At 33.4% G+C, this 17596-nt stretch overlaps 1 protein-coding gene across 4 annotated transcripts in view; it reads left to right on the top strand.

Moving 5' to 3' along the window:
• PARP9 (poly(ADP-ribose) polymerase family member 9) overlaps nt 1-17596 on the top strand; it is a 46930-nt gene that overhangs the window by 19414 nt on the left and 9920 nt on the right. For all 4 annotated transcript variants that reach the window (XM_074301389.1, XM_074301393.1, XM_074301391.1 and 1 more), the window contains 3 exons: nt 404-625; nt 13420-13638; nt 15785-15875. In XM_074301389.1, the coding sequence (XP_074157490.1) occupies nt 404-625; nt 13420-13638; nt 15785-15875 (532 nt within the window). The remainder of the gene's footprint in view (nt 1-403; nt 626-13419; nt 13639-15784; nt 15876-17596) is intronic.

The raw sequence follows: 17596 nt of genomic DNA, 5'->3' as shown, positions 1-17596 counted from the left end.
AGTCATTTAACCCCAGCCTCAGGGGGAAAAAAAACCAAACAAACAAAAAAAAAGAATAAAGACGTTTAATGATCCTGACTCCAGCTGATTTCTGGGAAGACAAGAGTTCCAGCAGTTTTATAGCCCTTTGGGCATAGGAACTTGTTAATTTGTAGGGGAAATGAAACATCAAAAACTGTGCTATAGAAACACATAGCCTTTTAGGAGGAGAAATGACGGTCTTAGTTCTGTCAGGAAGGTGATTATTTTAGCAATGTGGACTATGATTGGAGGGGTGGCAGGAAATTAGAATCTGGGAGGTTATGTGAAAGATAAGAGCAGTAACCCATGTGAAATCTCTATGAAGTAATAATGGTCTAATATCAAATCTGGTATCCAGTTATTTTTTTTTTTCCTTTTTCAGGTGGATGTAATTGTGAATTCTATATCAGTTAAAAATTCTTTTTCATCTGGACGTATATCAAAAGCAATTCTTGACCAAGCAGGCACTAAACTAGAGAAAGTTTTTCAAAATTTGTCTGAAACATCTAAAGTTGGAGAGTTGGTAATTGTCACACCAGGATTCAACTTAACCTGTCGACATGTGTACCACGTAGTATGGCCTCCTATCAATGATGGAAAGAAGGTAAATTTATTTATTTATTTATTTTTGAGTGTTAGGGTTAAGTGACTTGCCCAGGGTCACACAGCTAGGAAGTGTTAAGTGTCTGAGATCAGATTTGAACTCGGATCAGATAAATTTATTAAGTGCTTATTATAAGCCATGTAGCTGTGTTAGAAGTTTGGATACAAAAAAAGCTTTTGTCTCAAAAACACATAAAAACAGCTTACCTTTCAAGGAGCTTACTTCTGGGGATGGATTAAGTGGGAGGGAGTTGGCACAAATACATAGAATGCAAATACAAAGAAAATATTCAGACTCATGTGTGGGGGATAGTATGCGCACCAAAAGTAGGAAGGGACCAGGTGAAGCCTAGTATAGAAAGTGTCATGTAGGTTGAGATATAAATACAAATAGAGATTTTTTTTTTTATTCATTTTTCCAAATTATCCCCTTCCTCCACTCCCCCCCCCCCATGACAGGTAATCCCATACATACAAATAGAGATTTCAACAGGCAGATGTGAGAAGAGATTATTCTAGGCAGGAAGAGCAGCCTATAAACTTTGTATGGTAAATATTCTGAAATCAGTTTAGAATTATAGGTTAAAGAGAGATTGTAGAGGACTTTAACTGTTCCCTTGAAAATGTATTTTGTCATATATGCAGTAGGAAACCATAGAAGCTTAGTTATTTATTAATTTCCCTATATTTAAAATCTATCTCCATATAGTTGTATAAAATACAACTTATTGATATCTTTTATATTATGTGTTTACATTAGAGCAATATCTTTATATTATAATAATTTCCCACCTCTAATAAAAAAATGGGAATCTAATAATTCCCAAGTTAGATTTTGATGGATAATATTTACTATTTATTCACATTTTAAAATTTGCAACATATTTTATATATGTATACCTATAGAAATGTATGTGTATTTACCTCTATTTCTTTATATCTATGTAATTTCACTTGACTCTCACAGGAAGCCTGGGAAGTAGGTACTAATGTCATCTCTATTTTATGGTTGTGGAAACAAAAAAAAATAATTAAAGCAAAATATCCGATATGGGAAATTTATGTGAAAACACACACACACACACACACACACACACACACACACATACACACACACACACAATATTTTGCCCTGATTATCTTCTCTTCTTTTCCATGATGTAGGGGAAGATTTTTATTTTTTTATTACTCAGTATTCACCTTCCTCTTAATGATTTTAGCAATTTACATTGCTGTGGAAATAGTAAATTATATTCTTTCTCTTTTTTCCTCTATATTCAGTAAGCAGTAGCATAAATTATTTAAAAAAAAGTTTTGAGTTCCAAAAGTTCTCTTTTTCCCTCCAGTCTGCTTCCCCATCCATTGGGAAGGCAAGTATTATAATATCAATTATGCACTTGAAATCAGGCAAAACAAATTTCCACACTAGCCATGTTGCCAAAACCCCCAACAACGATGGAAAGCATAAAGTACAAAGTATGCTTCAATTTTGCACTAAGAATTCATCAGAATTCTCGGGATGTGAACAAAATTTTTAATCAAAAATTTTAGTCTTGAACTGAGGATCCAAAATTTTCACAGAAGCTGATCATTACAAATTGTCATTAAGTATATGATATTCTTTTGGTTGTGCTTGTTTTGCTATAATTCAATTCACATATGTTTTCACAGATTTTTCTGGTCATATTTTTGTAATTTATTTTTAAAATATATTTTAATTTATTTATCAGTTCTTGGCATTTGCTCTTATAAGATTTTGATTTCTTTTTTTTCCCTTCCGTCAATCCCTTCATCTCTTCTCAAGGTGGAACTCAATCTGATATAGGTTATATTTGGGCTGTCATAATCACATATTTCCATATTAGTCATGATGTGAAAAAAAGAATCAGACTCAAAGGGAAAAACAAAGAAAGAAAAAGTAACAACAAAAATGAAAATACTGTACTTCAATCTTTATTCAGACTCCATAGTTCTTTCTCTGGTTATGGATAACATTTTCCATCACAAGTCTTTTACAGTTGTCTTAGATCATTGTATTGCTGAATAGAGCAAAGTCTATTAAAGTTGGTTATCTGTAAAATATTGCTTTTACTGTGTACAGTGTTCTCTTGGATTTGCTCACTTTACTCAGAATCAGTTCATGAAAATCTTCTAGGTTTTTTTGAAACACATCTGTTCATCATTTCTTACAGCACAATAGTAGTGCATTACAATTACATACTACAACTTGTTCAACCAATCTATGGGCCTCCCATCAATTTGTAATTCTTAGCCACCACAGGACAAGCTATATAAATATGTTTATATGTAAGGGATCTTTTCACTTTTCTTTTATCTCTTTGAGATACAGATTTAATAGTAGTTGTATACATATGTACACACATACAAACATCCACACACACACACATATATGCTGGGCCACAGTTTATAGGCCTTTTGACATAGTTCCAAAATATTCTCCAGAATGGGTAGGCCAATTCATAATTCCATGAACAGTGCACTCTTGTCCCAATTTTCCCACAATTTCGCCTGCATTTATCATTTTCCTTTTTTGTCATGTTAGCTAATCTGATAGATTTGAGGTGATATATCAGAGTTGTTTTAATGTACATTTCTCTGGTCAGTAGTTATTTAGAGTATTTTTTCATGTGACTTTTGATAACTTTGATTTGTTCTTTTGAAAATTGCCTATTCAATCAGTTGGGGAATGGCTGAATAAGCTATGATATATAAATGTTATGGAATATTGTTGTTCTGTAAGAAATGACCAACAGGATGATTTCAGAAAGGCCTGGAAACTTACATGTACTGATGTTAAATGAAATGAGTAGAAACAAGAGACCATTGCACATAATTCCAATAGACTTGTGATGGACAAAGCCATCTACATCCAGAGAGAGAATTGTCAGGACTGTTGGGATCACAACATAGTTTTTTCACTTTTTTTGGTTGTTATTTGGTGTTTTTTTTTTTTTGTTTTTTTTTTTTCTCTTTTTTTTTCCTTTTTGATCTAATTTTTCTTGTGCAGCATGATAAATGTGGTTATACATCTATCTATCTATCTATCTATCTATATATATATATATATGAGTTGTACATGCTTAACATATATTGGATTACTTGCTGCTAGAGGAGGAGTTGGAGGAAGGGATGGAGAAAAATTTGGAACATAAGGTTTTCCAAGGGTAAATGTTGAAAACTATCTTTGCACATATTTTGAAAAGAAAAATCTATTATTTAAAAAAAAGAAAAGTGCCTATTCATATCCTTTGACCATTTATCAATTGAGTAGCTTTTTTTTATAAATTTGACTCAGTTCCTTATATTTTTGAGAAATGAAGCTTTTAACAGAGAAACTTGCCTTAAAATTTTCCCATTTTTTGTTTTCCTTCTAATCTTGGCTGCACTGGTTTTGTCTGTGCAAATATCTTTTAATATCATATAATTAAAATAATTCATTATACTTCTCATGATCCTTTCTGCTTCTTGTTTACTCAGAAACTCTTTATCCCTACATCTGACAGGTAAAATTTTCCATGCTCCATTAATTTACTTATGATATCACTCTTTTTGTCTAAATCATGTACTCATTTTGTCCTTATCTTGGTATACCAAATGAATTGTTAGTCTATGCTTACTTTTTTGCCAAACTGCTCTCCAGTTTTCTCAGCAATTTTTGTGAAGTGGTGAATTCTTGCCTCCAAAGCTTAGATTATTAGGTTTATCTAACACGAGATTACTGTGGTCATTTACTACTATGTATTATGTACCTCACCTATTTCACTGATCCACCACTCTATTTCTTAATCAGAACCAGATTGTTTTGGGGCTTACTAGTTTGACAATATTGTTTAATATCTGGTATTGCCATGTTATATTCCTTTACATTAAAAAAAATCATCAATCATTTTCTTGATTTTCTTGAACTTTTGTGGTTCCCAAATGAATTTTGTTATTTTTCTATATTTAAAATAATTTTTGCTAGTTTTATTGCTATAGCATTGATATGAATAAATAGATTAATTTAGGTAGAATTGTCATTTTTATAATTTGACTTACCCATGTATTGAATATTTCTCTATTCATATAGATCTTTATATATTTGTGTGAAAAGTGTTTTGTAATTATGTTTATATTGTCTTTGTAGGCAAACTTTCAAGTATTTTATAATGTTTACAGTTACTTTAATTTCTCTTTCCCTTTTTAAAAATTAGGTTTTGTTGGTAAGATGTAGAAACACTGGCAATTTATATGGGTTGATTTTACAGCCTGTAATTTTGCTAAAATTGTTTATTGTGTCAACTAGTTTTCCAGCAAATTTTCTGGAGTTCTTTAAGTTTGCCATCATATCATCTGCAAAGAATAATAGTTTTGTATCCTCTTTGCCTGTTTTAATTCCTTTGATTTCTTTTTCATATTGATAGCATTTTTCACATAATTTGAATAATAGTGGTGATAATGAACATCCTTGCTCCACCACTAATCTTACTGGTAAGAATTCTAGCTTATCTGCATTAAAAAGAATGCTTGCTCTTTGTTTCAATTAAATATTACTTATTATTTTTAAAAAGCTCCATCTATTCCTATGTTCTCTGGTGTTTTTAATAGAAATAGGTGTTATATTTTATCAAAATATTTTTCTGCATCTATGAAGATAATCATTTTATTTCTTTTGATTTTATTATTGATATAGTCAATTATGGTGAAAATTTTCCAAGTAATGAACTATCCTTGCATTTCTGGTATAAATCCCATCTTGTCATAGTATTTGATTTTTGTGATATACTGCTGCAATTTTGCTAATATTTTATTCAACTTTTTTGCATCAATATTCATTTTAGAAATTGGGTCATAAGTTTCTTTCTCTGATTTTGCTCTCCCTAGTTTTAAGTATCAAAATCATATTTGTGTTACAAAAGGAATTTGATAGGAATCTTTTACCTATTTTAAAAATAGTTTATATATTATTAGATTAATTATTCCTTAAATATTTAGTAGAGTTTACTTGTACATCCATTCTGTTTATCCTTCTCTCTTTTGACCCTGTTACTATTCAAATGTTCCTTTAATTTGAGCACCACCTCCCTTAATCTGCCCTGTCTTATTTATTGCCTCTCTCTTCTCTTCTTCCCATGTGTATGTGTGTGTGTGTGTGTGTGTATACATCCCTCTTGGAACCAATTCTAACGAGAATGAGGTTCAAACATTTCCACAATTTCATCCTCCACTATAAAAGCTCTTTTTTGTATGCTTGTTTTAGTGCATTCTACTTTCTAGCTTATCCATTTTTAAAAATCATTCCTACATAATTGACTCACTCTTGTGCTCTCTCTCTTTGTAGAGACCTTCTAATTGCCTGAATAATGATAAAGTTCTTAGGAAGTGTATTTATCTTTTTCCTACATAGAATTTATTGAGTCCCTTATAATTTCTCTTTCATGTTTATCTTTTAATGCTTCTCTTCAATCTTATATTTGGATGTCAAAATTTCTACATCTCTAGTGAAAGATTATACGCAGTTTTGATGAACACATTATTCTTGGTTGGAATACTAGTTCCTTATTTTTCAGAATATCATATTCTAAGCCCTCTATTCCTTTTTAACTTTTTAAAAAAGTTATTGTATTTTTTCTCAATTGTACATAAAGACAAATTTTAACAACCATTTCCCCTCCATTCTTTTAACATGGTATCTGTTAAATCTTGTGTGATCCTTATGCCATAGTAGTTAGAAGTTCCATAGAATTTGAATAGTTTGTTTTTTTTTTTCTGGCTACTTGAAATGTTTTCTCTTTGACCTAGGACATTTGTAATAATATTTCATTTTGTAATCTCTTAGGAGGTTATTTTTTTATTATTTTATCCTTTGTTCAAGGATAGCAAGACAGTTTTCCTATGTAATTTCTTGAAGTTTGATATCTAGATTCTTTCCTTGATCATGACTTTCAGATAGTCCAATAATTCTCAAATTATCTCTCCTTGATTTTTTTCTCAGGCCAGTTGTTTTTCTGATGGGAGAGTTTACATTTTTTTTCAATTTTTCATTCTTTTGACTTGATTTTTATTATTTCTTAATCTCTCATGGAGTAATTAGCTTCCACATGCCCAATTGTACTTTTGAAGCAATTATTTTCTTTGGTGAACTTTTGTACCTTTTTTTACACCGAGCGATTCTATTTTTCAAATTGTTATTTTCTCCAGTATTTATGTGTCTCTTTTTACCAAATTAGCAATTCCCTTTTCATACTTTTCTTGCATTGTTCTCATTTCTTTTCCCTTTTCTATCATGCTTTGATTTAAAAAAAGTTTTTTTGCTCTTCCAGAAATTCTTATTTGGATGGTGTACAATTCATATTTTTTTCTAGCTTTGCTTGTGGATATTTTAACACTGTTGTCTCCTTTTGAGTTTTTCCCTTGACCTTTGCTGTCATCACAATAGCTTTTTATGGTCAGATTTTTTTAAAAAAAATTTCTCATTTTTCTAGTCTATTTCTTGACTTTGAACTTTATATTGTAGTTAGGCTCTCTTCTTAGGGTGGGGAAAGGCACTGTCCTAACCTTAAGGGTTGTTATTGTTTTTTGCATAGTTGTTTTCAGAGCTAGTTCTAGGGATCTGGAAGTTTTTGGTGCTTTCAAGGTGTTATGATTCAGTAAAAGGTTTTTTGCTACCACAAGTTATACAGCTTCTTAGAGTTCCTATTCCCTTTCAACCAAAAGTAATATTGCTCCTCAATGTTCCTGCTCCTTCAAGGAGTAATCACTTTTTTCTGCCCTGGAATCATGACCCAAAACTAAATATAGGTAGAGGAGTTGCCAAACAGCACTCTATCTTGCATACAGTACTAGGACAAAGGTTTTCTATAATCTCTTTCTGACCAATTGCTTGATTCCCTTACTTTCTATGGCTTGAGAACTTCCCAAGTTTCTGTATGGTAGATAGATCGGAGAGATTGGGGATGAAAAAAAAAAAAAGTAGTAATCTAGTGTAGTGGTACTGACAAAAAGGAGTTAGGGCCTGAACCATGATGTTTGTAATATAAGTGGGGAGAAGGAAAAGTTTGTAAGAGGAGATAGGGAGGCAGAATCTATAGGAATTGGGAAGTTATTAGATATTGGGGTGGAGCATGATAAAAAAAAAGAGTGAAGAATTGAGATTGATTTCAAGGTTTCAAAGAACAAAGAAGTTAGGAAGAAGGACAGATTTTTGTGAGGGTTGAAGGTTATAAGTTCTATTTTGAACAACTGAGTTTGAGATGCTTGTGTCCCATTCAAAGGGAGATGTTAAGCACTCAGTTTCTGATACAGTTAGAACTCAGGAGAAAGATGACCATGCAATCACAGAATCACAGAATTTTAAAAATACTTCAGTGGTGATTTTAGTTCAGTCTATATCCTCTACCCTCCAATCCCCCATTACATGTAACTAATAAATGATTATCCAGTTTCTGATTGAATACTTCTAATAAAGGGGAACTCAACTACCTACCAAAGTAGTTCATTCTAATTTGGGGTGGGTTTAATTACTAATAAGAATTTTTTCCTCCTAGATCAATGTTAATTGTATATTACTTTCTCACTTTCCTCCTGCTTCTAGCTTTTTGAGTCAACCAGAATATATCTAATTCTTTTTCCATACAATAACCTTTCAGAAACTTGAAGACAATTATCAGACCCCACTGAGTCTTCCCCAGAAGACACTTAGACACTCCCATTTTGTTCAAGTCCATTGAAATTGGTTCACTAAAGATATCAGGCCAAGAAGGTTGTTTATTGGGGCCTGCTAACATAAGTTCCCCTAAAGCAGTTGAGACTCTCAATATCTGCTTACGTATATTAGGTATAAACCCTATACTGACTGTTTTAGTTTTGTCTTTTCCAAGGCAGAGAAAACAGAATTAAAGATTCAATTAATTTTGCTTTATTGTTAATTAGATTTAATTATTTCACCCCTCTAAGAAGATCCTGTCTTTCTTTATTTTTTTTCTAGCCTATATAGCTTGAAAAAACACATTTTTTAAAAAAATAGTTTTTCTTGCTAGCCTTGAGTGTTCCTGATACTATTCTTCTCTGATCTTACCATATATTTGTATTATGAGAAGCTGAGGGTGGGGGAATGGCTACAGTGCTGAATCTAGAGGAAGATGAGTTCAAATTTGGTTTGAGATACTAACTAGGTGAATGACTATGGGTAAATCATTTAACATTTGCTCTTTCATTTCCTCACCTCTAAAATGGGGATTAATAATAGTACCTACATTTCAGGTTATTGTGAAGATAAAATAAAATAATATTTGTAAAGCACTTTGCAAACTTTAAAGCAGCATATCAGTGCTAGGTTTTACAGTAGTGATGGTAGTGGTGGTGATAGTGATGGTGAAGGTGATGATGATGATGATGGTTATGGGGGTAGTTAGTAATAATAGTAATAACAATAGTATTCCTTTTGCTTCAATTTGTGCTATGCATATTAATGCATTTTTGTTCAGTCATAGTAGATTCTAAAAATGTTTCTCCTCCAAATTGACCCATCCTCTTTTTGCTTTTTAATTTTTTATTGATATCTTTTTTAAAGTATTATATGAATATATTCCTCCTTTATCACTCCCTAAAGCTCTATCTCTTTTAACCAAAAACAAAAAAGAAAGGAAAAAGATATCTAGTAAAATTAATTATTATATCAACTAAAATGTTCTGACCTAGAGATGTCTCTGATGGGCTTATACTTCAAGGAGATCAGTGACATAGTTCCAGACACAAAAGTATTCATGGCATCTTTTTTTTTTTTCCCTGAGGCAGTTGGGGTTAAGGGACTTGCCCAGGGTCACTCAGCTAGGAAGTGTTAAGTGTCTGAAGCAAGATTTGAACTCAGGTCATCCTAACTTCAGAGCTGGCCACCTGGCTGCCCCCATGGCACCATTTTTTGTAGTAACAAAGAATTGAAGTCAAAGTAGATGCCTATTGATTGGGGAATAGCAAAACTAATTTTGGCTCATAACTGCACCACAATTAATAGTATATTAGTGGAATAATATGTTGCTGTCAATTGTTTTATTTATATCCTACTTTCTGTGACCCATGTAGGGTTCTTTTGGCAAGGATACTGTAATGGTGTGCCATTTCTTTCTCCAGCTCCTTACACAGATGAAAAAACTAAGGCAGAGTTTGTCACTTGACTTGCACAGGATCACAAAGCTAGTGTCTGAAGCCAGAATTGAACTCAGGAAGATAAATCTTCTTGACTCCAAATTTAGTGCTGTACCTACTATATACCATCTAGCTTCCTCATGAAATAGTGTAAGAATTGACAAATATGACAAATTCATAGCAGTGTGGTAAGACTTACATGGACATATGGGAAGTAAAGTAAACAGAAATAGGAAAATAATATACATAATAACTGCAATGTAATGAATGGAAATAATAATGTCACTAACCAAGCTTGTAGTTAAAAAAAGAATTGAGAAAATATACCTCTTTCTCTTTGCAGACTTTGAGTGTGGAACATAACATATGCTCCTTGATTAGGTTGGTGTGCTGATTAGTTTTACTAACTACTTTCCCTCCCTCTTTTTTATTCTTTGATATAAGACATGACTGGGAAATGGAGGGAAAAGAGATATGATTAAAAATGAAAATGTTATCAAAACAAATGAAATCAACAAAAATTAAAGAGAGATCAATGAGTTAGAGGTCAGTATATGGCAATAACAACAATCTAAACGATAAGATAGCTGGATTAATGAACACTCACATAAAGAAGACTGCTGAATATAGAAAAGGAGAGACTAGTGACATCATAGAGGAACTCTTCATCCTGGCCAAGTGTGAGTAAAAGAAAAACCAGCACTGGAGAGAATGGCCAGGGATGGGGTGAATCCCAGAAAAAAGCTAAGGAGTTCCAGAAGACAAAGTGTGGGAGAAAAAATAAACACAGATTGAATGGGAGTACAGAGAGTGAGAAGAACCAAGTAGAGATGGAATAGAATTGGATAGAGATGAAACTGGGAAGAAGGGGGTTTCAGTTTGACAGAAGATGATCCCATTCTAGTTGTTTCTGCAAGTAGAAGTTTGCTGGGCAGGAAAAATACACAGTCAGAGTAGATTTTTTTAAGCAACTGGATGGTTAGTAGGAATGATGGTAGGAAAGGTTTTGTGGCAAAAGAGGCCACTTATTCATGGGGCAGAGATGTAAAGCAGAGAGTAGAGACTAATGTCTTTCACTCTATTACAATCCTTGAGACTGACTGGGAGAGCACTGGAGTGGTGGGGGTGGGCACAACAAATCATGTGACAAAGTAGACTTTTAGTCCCAGATAAAGATATTTTACTCAACTATTTTTCACTAACATTTTCTAAGTGAGGGACAGAACATGTGGTCAAGGTTAGGACTATGTTGCAGACATTATGTCCTTGCTAGATGCATCTTTGCCTAATGACAGTGAGCACAGTTGTTGGAATTACCACAAATAGCAGGCTTGTGGCAAAGTGACCACTAGTTCCAGACTCTTAATAACCCCTTAATTTGGGGGGGGTTGCCTCCTTGTTTGTGTCTTAGTAGAGAGTGGAATAAAGGGACATTTCCCATTCTTAATCTAACATGTTAGTAATCCCTCTTTTCCTGGACCCTTGGTGGTGGACAGCTGCATAGCTAGTATTTTCTCAGGCCTAATGGGTACTTCTCTTTGGTTATGTAAATGAACTGAATTATTTCATGGAGTTAAGAAATCTTTGGACAAGGAGATATCCTTGAAATGTTATTTATTACTAATGACTAATTACCATGATTAATTAGAATATTTTATGTTTTCAATAATGTTCCAATGTCAGACCAGGGAACGTATGAAGTTCAATGATTAGAAAATCAAGAGAAGTGATTTAGTGGTGTGGACAAAAATCAGCATTAAAATCTAAACAGCTTGGATTGAAGTATAGTTTCTGAACACGTATGACTCTGTGACTCTGACCAAGTTATTTTGTCTTTTGGTGCCCAGGAAACTCCTTAAGACTAAATTATACAGGTACTTCTGATTTGCATTGGTAAGAAAAGGTTTGTTTACTATAACAGTAAAATCATAGATCAAGTTTTTTAAAAAGCAAAGGAAGAAAATATACTTATTAAGGCAGTCAATATTTATTAGGTTCCTAATATGTAGTAGGCATGTTAAGCACTTGGGGCAAAAGACAGACCTTGTCTTCATGAATCTCAAAATCTACTGTGAGTGACATAAAGCTAAATATAGGATAAATAGGAAATTAAGAATGGAACAACATTAGAATTAAGAGGAGTTGGATAAGGCTTCCAATTGAAGGTGGGATTTTAGGTGGAACTTAAGGGAAGCCAAGGAAGTCACCTGGTGGAAATGAAGGAGAATATTCTAGGGATGCGTGACAGAGAAAATGCCCAGAACAGAGAGAGATGGAGTATCTTGTTCATGGACTGGTGAGGAGACCAGTATCGTAGGATTAAAGAGCACATGAAGGGGAAATAATGCATTAAAAAGACTGGAAGGGGATGGTAGATTCTGAAGGCCTTGAGTGCTGAAGAGAAGATTTTAGTTTTGATCCTGGAGGTGATTGAGAGCCACTGAAGTTTACTGAGTAGGAGGTGATATGATTAAACCTGAATTTTAGAAAAATCCTGTCAATGGCTGAATGGAGAATGGATTGGAGTGAGGAGAGATTTGAGGCAGGCAGATACACCAACAGAATAGTTAGAAAAGAGAAGGGGCTGTATAAAGTAGACATGTTATAAAAGTAAATGAATGTATTATTAGGACAATGCCAATTAAACATTTTTTTAAAAATTCACTGAAGATAACAGAAGGAAGTTTAAAAGGTGATATAAATGAGCAAGGCTGTGTAAGAACTACCAAGTTACTTTTTTTTTTTAAATATAGGGTAACTTTATTAACTTTTTTTAAAATTAAAGGTTTTTATTTACAAATCATATGCATGGGTAATTTTTCAACATTGACCCTTGCAAAGCCTTCTGTTCCAAATTATCCCCTCCTTCCTCCTACCCCTTCCCCTAGATGGCAGGTAGTCCAATATATGTTAAGTATGTTAAATCCAATAAATGTATACATATTTATACAATTATCTTGCTGCACAAGAAAAATCGGATCAAGAAGGAAAAAAAAACTGGAAAAAAATGCAAGCAAACAACAACAGAGAGTGAGAATGCTATGTTCTGGGCCACATTCAACTCCCATGGTCCTCTCTCTGGGTGTAGATGGCTCTCTTCATCACTGAACAATTGGAATTGGTTTGGTTCATCTCTTTGTTGAAGAGAGCCACTTCCGTCAGAATTGATCATCCGATAGACTTGTTGTTGAAGTGTATAATGATCTCCTGGTTCTGCTCATTTCACTCAGCATCAGTTCATGTCAGTCTCTCCAGGTCTTTCTGAAAGCATCCTGCTGGTCATTTCTTACAGAACAATAATATTCTATAATATTCATATACCACAATTTATTCAGCCAATCTCCAATTGATGGACATCTATTCAGTTTCCAGTTTCTTGTACTACAAAAAGGGCTGCCACAACCAAGTTACATTTAATAGATACTTTAGATTCCAAGAGGTAAAGGAATAACAATTCACCATCTCATATATACTCTTCTTTTTCCTGTCCTTTTTATATTTGTCAAGTTGATAAGAAAAATAATGTTTTTGAAGTGTTGTTAATATATATATACAATATTAATATATTATTATTATAATGTATATGATAATATATAATATATAAATATACATATATAAAGTAAAAAGAAATAATTTTCTACTTCCTTACAGATTCTGAAAGATGCAGTGATGAAATGCTTAGAAACATCCCGTAAGCACAATATAAATTCACTTTCCTTCCCTGCTCTTGGAACTGGCAACATTGGCATCCCAAAAGAAAAAGCAGCTCATATTATGTTGGAGGAAGTTTTACGATTTTCTAAGGACTACCCACAAAAAAAACTGCTTGTGAATTTTGTGATCTTTCCAAATGACAGCAAATTATCTGAGGCAAGATATATTATTGATTCTATTTGGGCAGTGTTACAGTTTGCTATTTGCTTTGTATTGCCTTCTAGGAGGGAGAAGGATCGAATCTATGGCTCCAATTGAATCAATTTCCTGGATTAAAAGGGACACCTTGTTTAAGAAATTCTCTTTACTAATTTAGGTTGATTGCTTCTCTGCCACTTATTATGCAATCCTAGAACACTGCTTAGAGCACTGAGAAGTTAAGTGACTTACTCAAGATCTCATGATTAGTATGTATCAGAAGTAGACCTTGTACTTTCATGGAATGCCTGCTGTCAGATTTAGAATCAGAAGAAATTTGTTCTATTCCTGTGTTGATTACCTACTCTCTATGTGATTTTGGCCAGGTTCACCTATTTGGATTTCATTTTCTTCTTTGCAAAATGATGTATTGGATAAGATGATTTTTAACAACTGTTCCAATTCTTGTAGGTCATGTTTAGCACAACTGCTTCTCCTTTTTTGTTTCCATTGCTAGCTCTTTTTATTCTTCTCACTCCTTAACTGTGGATGTTCTTTCATAGTGATTTTTTTCCCTTATACTCTTCTCTCTCTACATTGATTCCTTCAGAGAACTCTCCATTCTCTAGGTTTCAGCCCTGGCTTTTATATCAAGAACAGTTAAATTTGTATCACTTATCCTTTTTTTACTGAACTAAGCTCCAGCCATATTTTTTTCAATTTCCTTTTAGAAAATTTTATTTGTTTTTCAAATTATAGGCATTCATTTTATCTTTCATCATCTTACTCTCCAGTTAAAAAAAACATAGAAAGGCAAAAGCCTTGCAACAATTATGTGTAGTCAAATAAAACACATTAATTATATTTAAAAATGTGCCTCTTATTCTGCATTATGATTATTGCTACTGTCAAAGAAATACATAGGTCAGTGCTCTGGAATCATCAATAGTCATTGCATTGGTTAAAGATATTAAGTTTTTCAAAGTTGCTTGTACTTACTGTATTGTATTTATTGTATAATTATATTCTGCACATTCCACTCTGCATCAGTTCATAAATGTTTTCCTTTTATCATTTCGTCTGGTACAGTAATATACCATTTCATTCATAGACAATAATTAGTATTTCATTTCTCAACTGATGGGCACTATGGTAATTTTCACTTTTTTGTGTTAAAGAATAGCTACAATTTTATTTGTGTGTGTGTGTGTGTGTGTGTGTGTGTGTGTATGTATACTCCCAAATTGTTCTGATAATATTTGAAATATGGTATTGCTTTGAGCTCTTTGCTCCTACTTTTTTTCATGATTTTTCCTGAAATTCTAGAAACTTCTTCCTCTAGGTGAATTGTGTATTTTTCTCCCTTGTTTTATAAAATAATCCTTTGGCAGCTTGATTGACATGACACTGAATAAGTGAATTGTTAGGTGGTATTGTCATTTTATAATTTTATTAGTTTGGCCTACTGACAAACAATATTTCTCTATTGTTTAGGCCTATTTCATTTCCACTGTGTTTTATAGTTGTATTTATATAGCTGTTTTGTGTGTTGATATTTGTACTTCTGAGCCTTTTATACAGTTTCTTTTAAAATGGAATTTCTCCATGTCTTCCTGCTGCATTTTCTTGTTAATATACAGAAAGATTATGTAAATTGATCTTATATCCTGCAGCTTTGGTGAAATTCTTTCAATTAATTTTAGTTGACTTTCTAGAGTTCTCCAAGTAAACCATCACATAGTCTGCAGAAAGGGATAATTTAGTTTCCTTTTTGACTTTGCTCATTCCCTCTATTTCTGTTCTTACTATGATAGCTAGTCTTTCTAGTATAATATCCAATAGCAGTGGTGAGAATGGATATCTTTGACATTGTTAGATGGGCCCTTATTTATCCTCATTACATATAAAAGTAACTCTTGTTTTTAGGTAGATATGACCATATTAAGAAAACGTTTACTTATTACTATGTATTTAAATCCTTTTCAACAGAAATCACTTGACCACATCAGGGCACCAATTCCTCATTTCTAAAATTAAAGATAGATTCTAAGGTTCCTTATTGCTTTAAATCTCCAGTCTTATGTGTATAAGCACCATACATGTCCATATAATAATAGCTGTTGCATTAGTTGGCAATTTTTTTTTTACTTTTTGCTTTCTGCAGATTTTCAAAAGTAAGTTGGCTGAGATGAAGACCAAGTATATGGGACAGATGGCACCAAAAATGAATGAAGAAAGTGATAAAAGGTTTGAAGGTAATAGCAAACATTCAATACACTCCAAAGAGAACAATTCCCTAAGAAAACTAATGGATAATGACAAAGATGTGATAACATTGATGTGATGACTGGTGATCTTATTTATTATCCCACTCAAGTGTCTGCTCATTCTGCCACAAACTCTCCTAAACTTAGCTCACTCTTGCATACATTAATTCAGTTCAACAAAGATGAGCTCAAATGGCTTTTATGAAGCTGGTGAGAGACACTGGGTTCCTGAATATAAAGCAAGATGGAGGCTCAAATCACAAATAATTAAAGGAAGATTGTCATTCAGAGAAAGGGTTTTACTCTTCAGCCACCAATTACTAAGTTGATCACTGCCTTTTGTATCCCTAATATCAATTGGATAGAATAGATAGAATGCTAGACTTTAAATGAGGAACACCTGAGTTAGAATTCTATCTCATACACTTACAAGCTGTCATTGGGCCAAATCCTCTAATCTCTCTTAGCCTCAGTTTTCTGGTTAGGATGAAGCATTTCTCAAACTCTAAAGTTTATGTACATTTTAGATATTACTGTGCTTTGGGAGTCAATATCATTTGTGAAAAAAGACCCACCAGGTAAACTGTTAGAAATTATTGAGGATGATACAAGTTTAGAAATTTGTGGCAATCTTATCACTGAAGTTTGAGAGGCTGAAATGGTTCCTAATTAAATCTCACAAGTTTTAAACAAGCATTTCCTTTACCCCTCAAGTTTTCTAAAAGGTGTGAAATGTTTTCATCTATCTTTGCCTTATGTTCTGACAACATGCAGGCATAGGTAAAAAGTACTTAAATTTCCTAAAATAGGACTCTGATATCATAACTAAAGATGAATTTCTTATGTCTCAATACTTCATACCTCCTAACAACTTCCATTCATATGTTCCACATCTTGAGTGTATGTTGTTTCCACCATTAGAATGTGAGCTAGGTGGCGCAGTGGATAGAGCTCCAGCCTTGAAGTCAGGAGGACCTGAGTTCAAATCTGGACTCAGACACTTAACACTTCCTAGCTGTGTGACCCTGGGCAAGTTACTTAACCCCAATTGCTTCAGCTAAATAAAGAAAGAAAGAATTAGGTTGATTAGGGACAGCTTAGGTGGTGAGAGCACTGGCCTTGGAGTCAAGAGGACCTTAACCCTCTTTGGAGAGAGAAGATGAATGAACTAATCAAAATAAGATACTCTTTGCCCTCAACGAGCTTACATTCTAATAGAAGATAAGTGCCAGGCACCATACTAAGTACTTACAGACATCATTTCATTTGATCCTCACTACAACCCTATGAGACAGATGTTATTATTATCCTCATATTATAGTTGAGAAAACTGAGAAGTTAAATGACTTATCATAGAACTCGGGTCTTCCTGATTCCAAGGCAGCTCAATGGTGGAGGAGATAGAGGTGGAGGCCCTAGAGTCAGGAAGACTCATCTTTCCAAGTGCAAACCCAGTCTCAGATACTTCCTAACTTTATAAACCTGGACAAGTCACTTAACCTTAATGGCCCCCACATGTGTAAAATGAGCTGGAGAAGGAAAGGGCACAGCATGCCAGTGTCTTTGCTTAGAGATCCCCAGATAGGGAGAGGAAGATTCAGACTGAAACAACTGAACTTTCTGACTCCAAGTCTAGCACTTTATCCACTTGCTACCTAGCTGCCTTTTATCTATATTACATATGTGTCTTGTTGTTTGCCCTTCCTTCT

Source organism: Sminthopsis crassicaudata, chromosome 3, assembly GCF_048593235.1.
Source record: "Sminthopsis crassicaudata isolate SCR6 chromosome 3, ASM4859323v1, whole genome shotgun sequence".
NCBI lineage: Eukaryota > Metazoa > Chordata > Mammalia > Dasyuromorphia > Dasyuridae > Sminthopsis > Sminthopsis crassicaudata.
This window is presented reverse-complemented; position numbering and strand designations above follow the sequence as displayed.